This window comes from Caretta caretta, chromosome 11 (genome assembly GCF_965140235.1).
Source record: "Caretta caretta isolate rCarCar2 chromosome 11, rCarCar1.hap1, whole genome shotgun sequence".
Taxonomy (NCBI): domain Eukaryota; kingdom Metazoa; phylum Chordata; order Testudines; family Cheloniidae; genus Caretta; species Caretta caretta.
The window spans coordinates 63,260,043-63,272,211 of NC_134216.1; the positions used below are offsets into that span (position 1 = coordinate 63,260,043).

The window sequence follows — 12,169 nt, forward strand, 5'->3', positions numbered from 1 at the left end:
TTTTTGGTGCAGAATTCCCCCAAAACTAGTAACTCGAAGATGAGCATTTAGAGTCAGTTCTTCAGCTTACATGAGCTGGTGTGATGGCTGTTGTGACTTCAACTGAGTGGTGTTGATTTATACCTGGTGAGGATCTGTTTGAAACAAGATTATAACAAAAAGAGATGATTGCACTCTCCAAGTGCAAAGCAGCAGCAGCTGAAGGATGTGTAGTGGGCCAGGACAAAGTCTCTGGAAAGAATGGGATAGTTTCTCAATTGGTGTAAACTTGTGCATTTCCATTGACTTCAGTGGAACTATGCAGATTTGCACAAGCTGAGAAACTAACAGGAAGGAAAAACTTGCTGACTTAGTGTGGTCATATTTATGGGTTCAAAACACTTATTTAGCAGTTTCTCAGATATTTTGCCTAAATGGTTTATTCTAGTGCAAACATAATGCACCAACCATGCTGGACAAGGCAGGATATGTTACTCACTTTTATCTGACAACTGGGCTACTGAATACAAATGGGCTTCTTGATTTCTTTATTGTGGCGGCCAACTCAGCATAGCTCCATGGATGTAGGCCAATTTACACCATCGGAGGGATCTGGTCCCTAGAGATCTATCTAAGTACAGTACATACTAGTCATTTGACACTTCACTCCAACCTCACGTTCTCCGCTGCAGAACAAGAGTTCTCCTGGTGAAGTCAAACATAGCTCCAATTCTGCCAAATGGTTTTTCCATTTTATCTTCAGGCAGCCTTTGTTTTTGCCCCTTCCAAGGGCAGGCCCTCTCTTCCCGCCCTTCACTGCTCAGAACTAGGTCATTATCCAGGGGCTGAGAATGGAGGTCAGGTCACAGAACCACCTCAGCTCAGGTGCTTCGCCAGGACCTTCCAAAACCCTGGGGGGGAAAGCAGGGGCGGGAAAACTTTAAAGAAAAAAATAATCCTTTACCAGTGTTCAAAATAAGTCCCCCCACTCGGGGCCTAGCCCGCTCTCTCTCTCTCACCCCCCCCCCCCCACCCTACCAGGCGTGGGGCTCGGCCACGCACCGAGCGGTGGCCCGCGGGGCTAGTGGGGGGACCAGCCGGACTCCATCGGCGCCGGAGCCGCGGGGGTTCCCTTCCCTCAGGCGCGGCGCGGACCGCGAGCCTGCCCCTCCCCCACCCCCTGCCGGCGCGGGGCGGGAGTTCTGAGGGGCCGCCGGTGTGGCGCGAGTCCCGCGGGGGCGGCGGCGGCGGGGGCGGCTGGGAGGCCGGGGGGAGGGGGTCCGAAGCAGCAGCTGACCGGAGCCTGTCTCGGAATGGGTGGGGGCTTCACCCAGGAGCCTTGACGTAACCTAGAGGGACCGCGCGCCCCGCTTCTTAAGGAGCGGCGGGAGCCGCCACAAGCCCGGGCAGCGACGGGAGCCGGGGGCCACCGGGCGGGAGTCGGACGCGGCAGCTGGCGGAGGTAAGGCGGGGCTCGGGGCAGCCGGCGCGGGACAGGCTCCAGCACCCCGGACAGCGCCCGGCCGGGCCGGGCTGAGCTCGGGCGGCGCGCGCCGGAGGGGACGGGAGCCCCGGGGCGCTGCGGGCGCCGGGCTCCGGGGCGTTCCCCGCTGGAGGCGAGCGGGGCTGCGGGAGGCGCGGGGCTGCCCTCACGCCTCCCCTCCAGCTCGGCGCTGCGGGGCGGTGCCGCGGCTGCAAACACGCCTGGAAGCCCGGCGAGCGGCACCCGGGCTCCCCCGGTGTGGGACGGGCAGCCCCGCAAAGGCGCGGCACCGAGAGCTCCGCCAGGACAGGGGGCTGCTGTTCACAGCTTTACCGCCACCCCCCCCCCCCGCACTTCGCCCCCCGGGGGACGGGAAATATGGGACAAATCCTGCCGCGGAAGCAACTCGTTGCCCCGGGGCAGGACGGCTGCCCTTGGCCCGCTCTCAGAGCGCCCCTGGTGTTCTCGTGCTCGGCGTTATGGTAAAGGGGACACGCGCGGGGCACCCCCGTGCGCGCCCCGCTCCGCGCCCCGCCCCGCCACCTGCAGCTCGCGACGCTCCGGAGCTGGGTGTTTGTCCCATCGCCACCCCGGGGGCCGGTACAGACTGGTCTTTAGATTTATTGACCTCGGGCTCTGGGGTCTTCAAATATTGAACTTTTACAAAAGGCGACTGCAATGGAGACAGCCACCACTGCTGGCCCGACATCTTTACTGTATAGGTCGGTAGGAACCGTTTGAGCAACTGTTTGACCATTCATGGGAAAATAAACACACCAATGAGAAATTGCAGTCTCCACTACTCAACTTGCATATAACTCGTGTTACTTGGCTGACAAGTCAATACTCAACCCCTTTACTGTTTATGGAGAAGGCAGAGTGCTCTTGAGGCAAAGACCTTCTTCATTATATGGTGTACAGCACCTAGCACAATGGGCCCCCAATCCCTCATTGGGGCCTCTGGGTGCTACTTCAGGACAAGTAAATGCATACTCTGGATAGAAGCCAGAACGAGAGATCACCTCATATATATCTTTAACGCCAAAGGGCCAAAAGAGCAATTACTCTGGGGACAGCTTTGAACACGGGATTTCCTGCTTTGAGTAGGGGGTTGGACTAGATGACTTCCTGAGGTTCCTTCCAACCCTGATATTCTATGACAGGCAGTTTAACTCCAGTTAAGCTGCAATAGCTATGGGGATTTATGTTACTATAACATTTGGCCCCAAATCTTTCCATTTTGGAAGAGGGCATCTTCTCCTGATGAAAGCATCTAGCTCCTCAATGAGATGTAGCTACCAGCAGACTTTGTCAAGAGAGTATTTGGTAAATATTTCCCTGTCATCACTAGGGATTGTTTTCTCAATATTTTCATTTTATGAGATTTTATTAAGTGTATTTGTTATGTTCAGTGTCTAGGCTGATAAAAGAACTGTGATCCTTCTATCTGAACCATATGATATGGATGCTATAAGTTAATAGGCTGAAATATATAGCAAAAATCACTTTCTCTTCCTAAAAGTTTTCTAAATTTAAAAATAATGGAAGAATTTGAAAGAAAGTCCTAGAGGTTGTAAACAGCATGTTTTGGGTGGAGGGTAATCAGAACTCCATGTAAAGACTCGACTTCAGGGAATTTTCCTCCAGTTATTTTTAGAGCTGGTTGAAATTTTCCATGAACATTTCTGAAAACTTGTAAAAATATTCACCCTTTTTTCCAAACAAATGAAGCTGCTAAGACTCATATCTCTTAGTTTTACATCCATCATCTGGATGGGTCTGGCTTTTGGGAATAGATTAAAGCCTTTTGCCTCTAAGTCACCAATTAAAATTAGCCCAGGGTGGTAGTGACCAAAGAGGTATCAACTTCATAAAACTACCGTCACTGTGGTGTGAGTTGGCCTGGCACTTCATTGAGGGCAGGGTTTCTTACAGCTGTATGGCAGTGTGGGAAAGCTTGTGTTGCCCTTTTTCTGTTGATAAAATGTAGGACTTCAGATCCAGGGTTGTCAAGCTAGAGTTTTTTATGGGCACCTAATTCACTTTATAAATTGCTGTAAATCTCTAAAATGTTAAGTCTCATTAGGGTGTAAATACCCCTTCTCCTCTCCCCCCCACATCCTCCTGTACCCAAACCAAGTAGCAGGGCTGAATGTTGGGGAGGAATCTTACTCCCAAGACATGGAACTTCTCCTAAAAGGTCCTTAGCAGACTTCCTCCAATGGAGGCAGGTGTTCTTGCCCTGCACCCTGCTGAGGCTAAAGCTGCATGCTAGGCAGGGAGTGTATATCCCCTTGCATGACCAGTCCTGATTCCATCCATTCCCCTTGCACAGCAGAACAGCACTGTTTATATTGCCCAGGGACCCTCTGTGCCCTCAAAGGCATGGAAGAGGCCTAGCTACACAAAGCTATGCTGTACCTAGATATAGTTTCAGAAGTTAGCTTTGGCTCCCTGAAATAAAATATCCAATTGTTCCCTACAGGAATCTGGGCAAGTGACATAATTAGCTGCAATACTTGGAAAGGCAGCTTTGGTCACCCATCCAAAAAAACATTTATGTACTATTTCATGGCCAAAAGTCTGAGATAGAAATGTTGACCTCTAGCAGCATGATCAACTCACAGTAGAAGTTATAAGGATTTTTCTTTTTGGTACATTGTTATCCCCTAATACAGGAGCAAGAGCATTTAGTGGATAAAATTCACTAGAGTGGTGATCTTGTGGTGACAGCTAATGGGAAGGTCAGATTTCAGATATTTTCTCTTTGTAGCCTATAAACAAGTATCAAGTAAACAAGTAAATTTCATGATTCTAGCTCAACAGGAAAGTGTCACTGAGTCATCTGTTACAAGGGTGTGTATTTAATATGACGTGCACACTTCATTTCAGAGCCTTTCCAAAATTAATAGATACACACAGTTATACATTATTTTGGAAATGTTCTGAAAGAAATATACTATGTAAAATAGTCCTATTGAAGGGGATGTTCTTGGCCAATTTACATCAGGGGACAAACTGCTGTTTTAGATAAGAAGAAATCTTGAATGAGTTTAGCGGATTTAGCCTTTGGGTAATAAACTTGGATGTTTATATCAAATGTAATGGAATTGAATTAACAAATAAAGTACACACCAGGCTTAAGGCCAGAAGGGACCAATGCTATCATCTAAGCCAACCCCCTGTATAACACAGGCTGTAGGATTTGATTTCACCCATCCCATTTCTTCATTTAGCCCAGCAACATATGAAGGTTAGATGATTTTTCAATTTCTTTTGTTTTTGTGAAGTTTCAGTGACACAATGGATCCTGGGAACAGAGGAAGAATTCACTCCAATGTGAGACTTATCTTCTGTGTGTTAATCATGGGAGTGTTTTGTGTGACTCCTTTCTTCTGCCAGAGCCAAAATGATCCACTGGCCCTTGGCCGAGCTGATCCCCAGTGCTGGGCGTTCTCCACAGCTGCCTTGCTGGAGATGAGGAAGCCACATATTTCTGAGTCTGTCAATGGTTTTTGGGACTTTATGATCTTCCTGAAGTCATCAGAGAACTTGAAGCATGGGGCTCTGTTCTGGGACCTGGCTCAGCTCTTCTGGGATATCTATGTAGACTGTGTGCTCTCCAGAACCCATGGCCTAGGGAGGAGGCAACTGGCAGAGGCTGAACAGAAAATCATAGCTCTGCATTCTCAGCTCACAGAGAGAAAGCAAGGTTATTACTTCTCTATCCAATACATGTACACCTTGTGGTGGAGAAACAGCAGTAGTGTACATAAAAATCAGACACCAGTAGAGAAACAAGTTTAAATTGGAGAATGAGAACCAAGCAAGAGTACGATTAGCATTAAAACAACTGAGTGCTTGGTACTGTACAAGTCAAAGATTAATATGTTCAATAAAGAAGCTTAATCATGCTCAAAAACTTCTGAATGGGAGTTTTGCCTGAGAAACAGCTGCAGATCAGGCCCATATATGATTGACTTTTCCCTCAGGGATCATAAGAGGAGGTAGAAGTGAACCACTTGAAACATGTATGGGTACAGGTAGGGAAGATAGATTAGTAACCAAACACATGAAGATATACTGCCTCATTAACAGTGTTACTGGGTAATGCGTGGTCTAGGCCAGTCTTACTCATATGCAGTAGTATCCTACTCCTTGAGCAGTCCAACTGGAACCATTGTGGAGTATGATACTAAACATGAGCACAATGAATGAATATACTGTGAGTAAAGTTTTCAGCCACTAGCTGTCTCCAAGTTGCAGCCAGGATCTGGTTACTGGTAGATCATGCAGGTAAAGCTGGGAATCAGGCTGTGTAGAGGCTGTTAGTGTGCACAGATTCTTTTAAAATACATACTTTCTGCTTAAGACTGATACCATACATCATGACACTAGGTAGGATGAAGAGATTTTTAGACACAGTCCAGTGCACGCACACTCTTAAAAAAGGAGGGATATTTTACTTCTGTTCTTACTTCTATTCTGTTTTGTGAGTTGTAATCAGTCCATCTAATTTCTTAATGCTGTAGTGGTCAGCTAGTAGTGGTCAGACTGCTACAGTGACAGCCTAATTTTTGTTGTTGTAGAACTATCTAAGCTCTCATCCAAGGTCTTGTAGCATCTTAAAACCAGATAGTTCATATCTGCCTTGCTTAGTCAGTGAAACCAAAAGTCAACTGCTAGAAGGAGATTGCTCTCTGCAAATGATATGAGGAATTGAATTGCCACTTCTTAAGCATAACAAATTGTGCAAGCCTGATTCTTTAGTTTGAGCTGAACTATTAGCATTTGAATGATTTCATGGACCAATTCTGGGTCTAGATGGGAGAGCCAAGGCAACTTTCAGTGGGTTACTTGGAATATAAAACAATATTCCAAGTTTCTCCCTTCATACTTCTATTGTATCTTTTCAGACTCAGTTGCTACAAACTGAAATGGTCCTGGTCTTACCTTTTGAAAATATTTAATGATGGCTTACACTGTTTAAACCTAACATACAACAATATGTAATATCTGAAGCAGCCTCCGAGCCTTAGTCACAGTAATATTTAGGTTTCAGAGTAACAGCCGTGTTAGTCTGTATTCGCAAAAAGAAAAGGAGTACTTGTGGCACCTTAGAGACTAACCAATTTATTTGAGCATGAGCTTTCGTGAGCGACAGCTCACTTCATCGGATGCATACCGTGGAAACAGCAGCAGACTTTATATACACACAGAGAATATGAAACAATACCTCCTCCCACCCCACTGTCCTGCTGGTAATAGCTTATCTAAAGTGATCATCAAGTTGGGCCATTTCCAGCACAAATCCAGGTTTTCTCACCCTCCACCCCCCCACACAAATTCACTCTCCGGCTGGTGATAGCCCATCCAAAGCGACAACTCTCTACACAACGTGCATGATAATCAAGTTGGGCCATTTCCTGCACAAATCCAGGTTCTCTCACCCCCCTCCCAAAAACCACACACACAAACTCACTATCCTGCTGGTAATAGCTCATCCAAAGTGACCACTCTCCCTACAATGTGCATGATAATCAAGGTGGGCCATTTCCAGCACAAATCCAGGTTTTCTCACCCCCCCCACCCCCATACACACACAAACTCACTCTCCTGCTGGTAATAGCTCATCCAAACTGACGGATACCCCACTATAGTGGTATTAGTCAAACTAGGCAAAACCCTGAATCAATGCAGCTCAGCTCTGCACTGGCTAGAGAAAGTAGGCTGGAAGGCAGCAGACCTGAGTTCTAGTCCCAGTTCTGCCATGAATCTGCTGTGTGACCTTGGATAAGTCACTTCACAGTGCCTCAGTTTCCCCAGCTAGAAAATGGGACTAATGCTACCTCCTTAATAACATGCCTTGAGGTGTAGGGGTCAAGAGAGCTAGGTATTATCAACACATCTGATTTTGGTACCAAAAGGTAAGTCTCATCAGTTTCACTAATTATATCAACATATCTGTTTATCATTAGTAGCAAATACTAGAGAGTGGGCTTTTATGCAATGAAGGACTAACTAAAGCTCTTGTAAGAGCTGTAGAAATATATAGCTCCACTTAGCACTGTTCTCTTATACATGTCAAAGTGGAGAAAACATTATCTGTATTTCACAGATAGGGAAACTTAGGTGCAGAAAGGTTGAGTGTCTTGCCGAGGGTCATGTCACACGTCAGTGACAGAACTAAGCTTAACACTCAGGTACCCAAATCACATTTCCATGTCCTGTTTGCTATGCCATACGGCCTCCTGATGGTGAATCCTCAGGGTAGAGTCCGTCTAAAAGGTGCTTTTTAATAAGCACCTTAAAGTTCAATATCAGTCACAGAAAAAAAGCCATCACTTTCCACATCAAATATACCAAATGATATGATAAATAATTCATACCCACTGAAGTACTAGTTGACCAAGCTTCAACTTTAGCATATTGCTTGCCTTTAAGGAATTATTAATTAAGCTTTAAGCTGAATCCCTTAAGAGTCCTTCAAACAAACACTATTTTTTACATTGCCTAACTACTGAAATCACACCAACTCTCACATTTTTCTCTCCTCCTCCATGAAACTAGAGTGGCTTGTTGGTAAGGGTTTCACATAGCATATCTGATATGGTATGATCTTACATATAGATATATTATAGGGAACTATTTTACAAGCCCTGTAAAAATCAGACCATGAAATGTCCAGCAGAATCAGCCCTCAGGGCTCCCTTCAGGTTTTCACTTAATTTGCCTCTGCTTTCACCAGGAATACTCTGTAAAAGGAATACTCTCAAATGAGGTGCTTATTCTGTCTCCAAAGTTCCAAGGCAAACATGCTTCATTCACAAGTCCAGAGATGGCCTTTCATAGCCCTACAAATTCAACATGCACTGGCTTTCTTTCTTTCTCACACTATTGCATGAGGTCAGATTCTACCTCCACTATCCACCTGTGCAACTCCCACAGTGAGTTTGTACAGGTGTAACTAATTAACCTGTAATTAGATTTTTAGCATGCAATCCTGCTGACTGTGCACAAGAGAAGGAAAATAATCAAGCTTGTTCTCTCTTAGCTGTGTGGCTCTGCAGGGCTAACAGGAGTGAAATGCAGTAAAAGCTTACTTATGTCCCTAAAATAAGCAGTGATGATTGTAATAAACATAGGGAGCAGGTCTGTTGCTATTTTTACCTAGAGAGACAAGGTAGGTGAGATAATATCTTCTATTGGACCAATTTCTTTTGGTTCAGTTTCTTCTTCAGGTATGGGATATGTACTCAGTGTCACAGCTAAATACAAGGTACAACAGATTGTTTAACATAAATAGTTAACACATATTCTAAGTGACCATTCAAGGTGAGGTGGTCCATTAATACCTTCACACTCATAGGACAAAAAACAGGGGGTTAGTGGGTTACAGATTGTTGCAAGTGTCTTTATTTAGACCATCACTTTTAGCATCTAGCAAAGTTATGAATTTAAGCTCCCAGACTTGTTTTTGAAGGTCTTGTGCATGTTTTCTTTGAGGATGAGGACTGAAAGGCCAGATATGGAGTGGTCGTTTTGTGAAACGTGTTTGCCCATGGGTGATAGTGTTTTTGTCTTTTATTGTTTTTCTGTGTGAATTCAGTTGAGAGCATGGTAATTGTCTGGTTTCACCCGTGTCATTGTTAGTGGGGCATTTAGTGCACTGGATGAGGTACGTCACATTGTGATTGGCGTGTGTAGGTCCCTGGGGGGTTGGTCATCTTAGCAGTGGCAGTATAACTGCAGGTTTTACATCTGTTATGCCAGGGTCTGGTGCTGCTTTGACTTGGTGGGTTCTACTTTTCAGACTAGAACTACACTTAACAAATCAGCTTGCTGGCTTTTGGGCCTCATCCTGCAGTCATTCAAATAAAGAGCAAGATTCCCAATGAATTAAATGGTAAAGGATCACTATGGAAATGGTCTGAAGTCTAGTGACATTGAGAGTCCATTGACTTTGACAGGATTTGGATCAGGTTCTGATTGTGACTGACAGCGACAGACAAGATTATGATTCTGCATTTCTTACCAGGAGAAAACCTATTATTGTCTTGTATGGCTCATACTAAGGTTCCAAGATAGGGTCCATAATGTAATTTGGACCCTATTCTGGATTTCAAAGTAATTTGCTAACTAGAGACACTTGCTTAGTTTTGCCCATTGTAAGACTTCATCTGATGCCAATGATTGGCTCTGATTAGTTGGATACAACATTTATCTTAAATATCAGACTGGCAAAACATGGAGGATGAAAGCTACATAGGCTGCCAGCTTTACATTGTTTGGAAGCTGACCCTGATTTCCTCAGACATGTTTTCATGTCCCTTTCTTTTTTTTTTTCTCCCTAATTTCTAGGGACATTTGCTCACAATCAGAAGACACGAGTGCTGAACAAGAAAGAGCTGATTGAAGACTTAATAAGCATCCATGTGCATAAGAGTGGATCTGCATTACTCCGAAGAGTTATTGGGGGGCTAGGGATAAAGAGGAAACAATTTGTCTAGTCTGAGGTTTATCTGTACAGTGGATATTTTTTAAACAATTTCCTTTTGGCTTTTGTTTTTAATTTTCCTTGGAAAGCTGCTCTAGGTGGAGGGGGAATGTCTGTACCTATCAACATTGTACCTTTGGGTTAGCTTTGACTTTTTGCCCTGTTGTGGCTTTTTTTTTTTTAAAATGATGCCCATGAATTCAGTCTCTTTAATAAACTGCATGATTTATAAAGTGTTAGCCACCTTATCATGTGCATGAGCTACTGAAACTGTGTCTGGGGGGCATGCTGGAGAATACGGCCCAGTCATGCAACTGGACGTATACAGGCAGAGCAGGGAACCAACACGGAACTCCACTGAAGTCAACAGTTTTGCCTGTATGGATTCAATTGCAGGATTGGAGTCAAGTAGCTGTACTTGCTCTGTTTTAACTATTTTTTATGCATATAACACAGCACAAACAGCAGCCAAAACATCATTCTATTTAAAAAGAAAATGTAAAGAGTTAAAAAATCCAGGACCTCCAAACTTCAAGCTTCCAGTTTTTTCTCATAGGTTAATAAAACCCAAACATTCTCCACACCTTAAGTGAACAGATGTTCTCAAAGTTAATTTTCCAGGAAGAGTGTCCATAAACAACACCCACGTGCATATTCATTTTGATGATGTACAAGGGCAGCTGTTTCCCTCAGGTAGCACCTTATCCTGCTCCACTGCAGTCAACAGGTGTTTTGCCATTGATTTCACTGGGAGCAGGATTGGCCCTGAAAAACCAAAATGAAATAAAAGTCAAAAGTAAGAAACAAATATATTCTGAAAGAAAGCACACATACAAATGCTTTCTGTGTCTGTTTCAATCAGTACATGGTTACCTTTCAATTCCCAAGGCTCAGCAGATCAAAGGGATGCTAGAATAAAGTTAAATGCTGTACTGTGACCCAGGCAGGCAGGCAGGCTGCTTCCCGTGTATAGAGCCCAGCTGACTTGGCCCCTGCAGATCACAATGCAGCTTGAGCCTCAAATTCTTATCAGGAATGGAGAGCTCATAGATACATTGTAGAACAGGGTGAATAACTCATTACTAGAGCTGGTTGGAAAATAGTAAATATTTTCTGCAAAAAGTTAAAACAAATTTCATGGAACGTTCCTAGATTTTTCAGAAAAAATGTGAAAATCAAAAAACCCCAAACATATTACCAATTCCTTCCCTCTCCCCGAAAAATTGTTTTGGTTTTCCATTGGAAAAAAATTTGGAAAATTTAAACCAAGTGAATACTTCCCCCATACAATCATCATCTTTTGGGGGGGGGGGAATGGGGGTGGGAGGGGGGAGTCATTACATAACAAATATTTTGTTGATGGAAATGTTTCCATTAGCTATGTGTGACATAATCTGGATATTTGACAAATTTTGCTGCTTTTTCTGTTTGCAGATTGTCTGCAGATAAATCACAGTTTCTTCAAACTAACATAATTCAGTTTAAAGAATTATTCAAAACTATGAGCATTGAATGATATGTTGACTTCAGGAAACTGATTAAATGTGCCATTCATTGCAAGAATTTAATATTCAAAATTGTGGCTGTTTTTAGTGGATGCCTAGGTCAGAGGGCATGTTTCTATTACCTGGCTGAATGAATGTAACTCTTAAGCTACGTCTACATGACAAGCTGGGAGTGCAATTTTCCTGCGTACGCATACTCATACTAGCTCTCAGCAAGCTAGCAGGAATGTAAATAGCAGCGTAGCCACAATGCCATGGGTGTCCGCAGCGAAGGCCCAGCTGAGCTGGGTCAAGTACATACCCACTGGTGTACTCCACTGCCACTACCTGTGCTATAGCAGCTAAGCTGCTATGTACACCTATGCCATCTCAATGAGAGCTAGGCTGAGTATGTGTACGCAAGTAGGGACATCACACCCTAGCTCGCAGAGTTGCCATCGTCTTAGAGTCCGGTTTCAGACTTCAAGTTACAAATTTACAAATTTTAAGTGACTTTCCTTGAATATTCTGCAATATTTTTTATTCTGGCAAATGTATCTGCCAGAAAACTCATTTACTGATGGACTCAGTCCTGATAGGTGCTAGGAACTTTGCCCCAATCCAGAAAAACAAATAAGCATATAGTTGACTTAAAGCATGCACGTATTCCCTTTGGGGAAATTCTGGACCTATTAAAGTCGATGACAAAACTCCCATTGGTCTCTG

At 44.3% G+C, this 12,169-nt stretch overlaps 2 protein-coding genes across 2 annotated transcripts in view; one reads left to right on the forward strand and one right to left on the reverse strand.

Moving 5' to 3' along the window:
• Positions 1-1,266: 1,266 nt before the first annotated feature.
• Positions 1,267-9,972, forward strand: FAM237A (family with sequence similarity 237 member A). The gene is made up of 3 exons (XM_048870476.2): positions 1,267-1,441; positions 4,753-5,174; positions 9,824-9,972. The coding sequence occupies exons 2-3, from the start codon at positions 4,766-4,768 to the stop codon at positions 9,970-9,972; spliced, it is 558 nt and encodes a 185-aa protein (XP_048726433.1). The 5' UTR covers positions 1,267-1,441; positions 4,753-4,765.
• Positions 6,580-12,169, reverse strand: part of DYTN (dystrotelin) — a 64,503-nt gene continuing 58,913 nt past the window's right edge. Inside the window, exon 16 of the mRNA XM_048870459.2 lies at positions 6,580-10,724. The gene's annotated coding sequence lies outside the window, so the exon portion shown is untranslated. The remainder of the gene's footprint in view (positions 10,725-12,169) is intronic.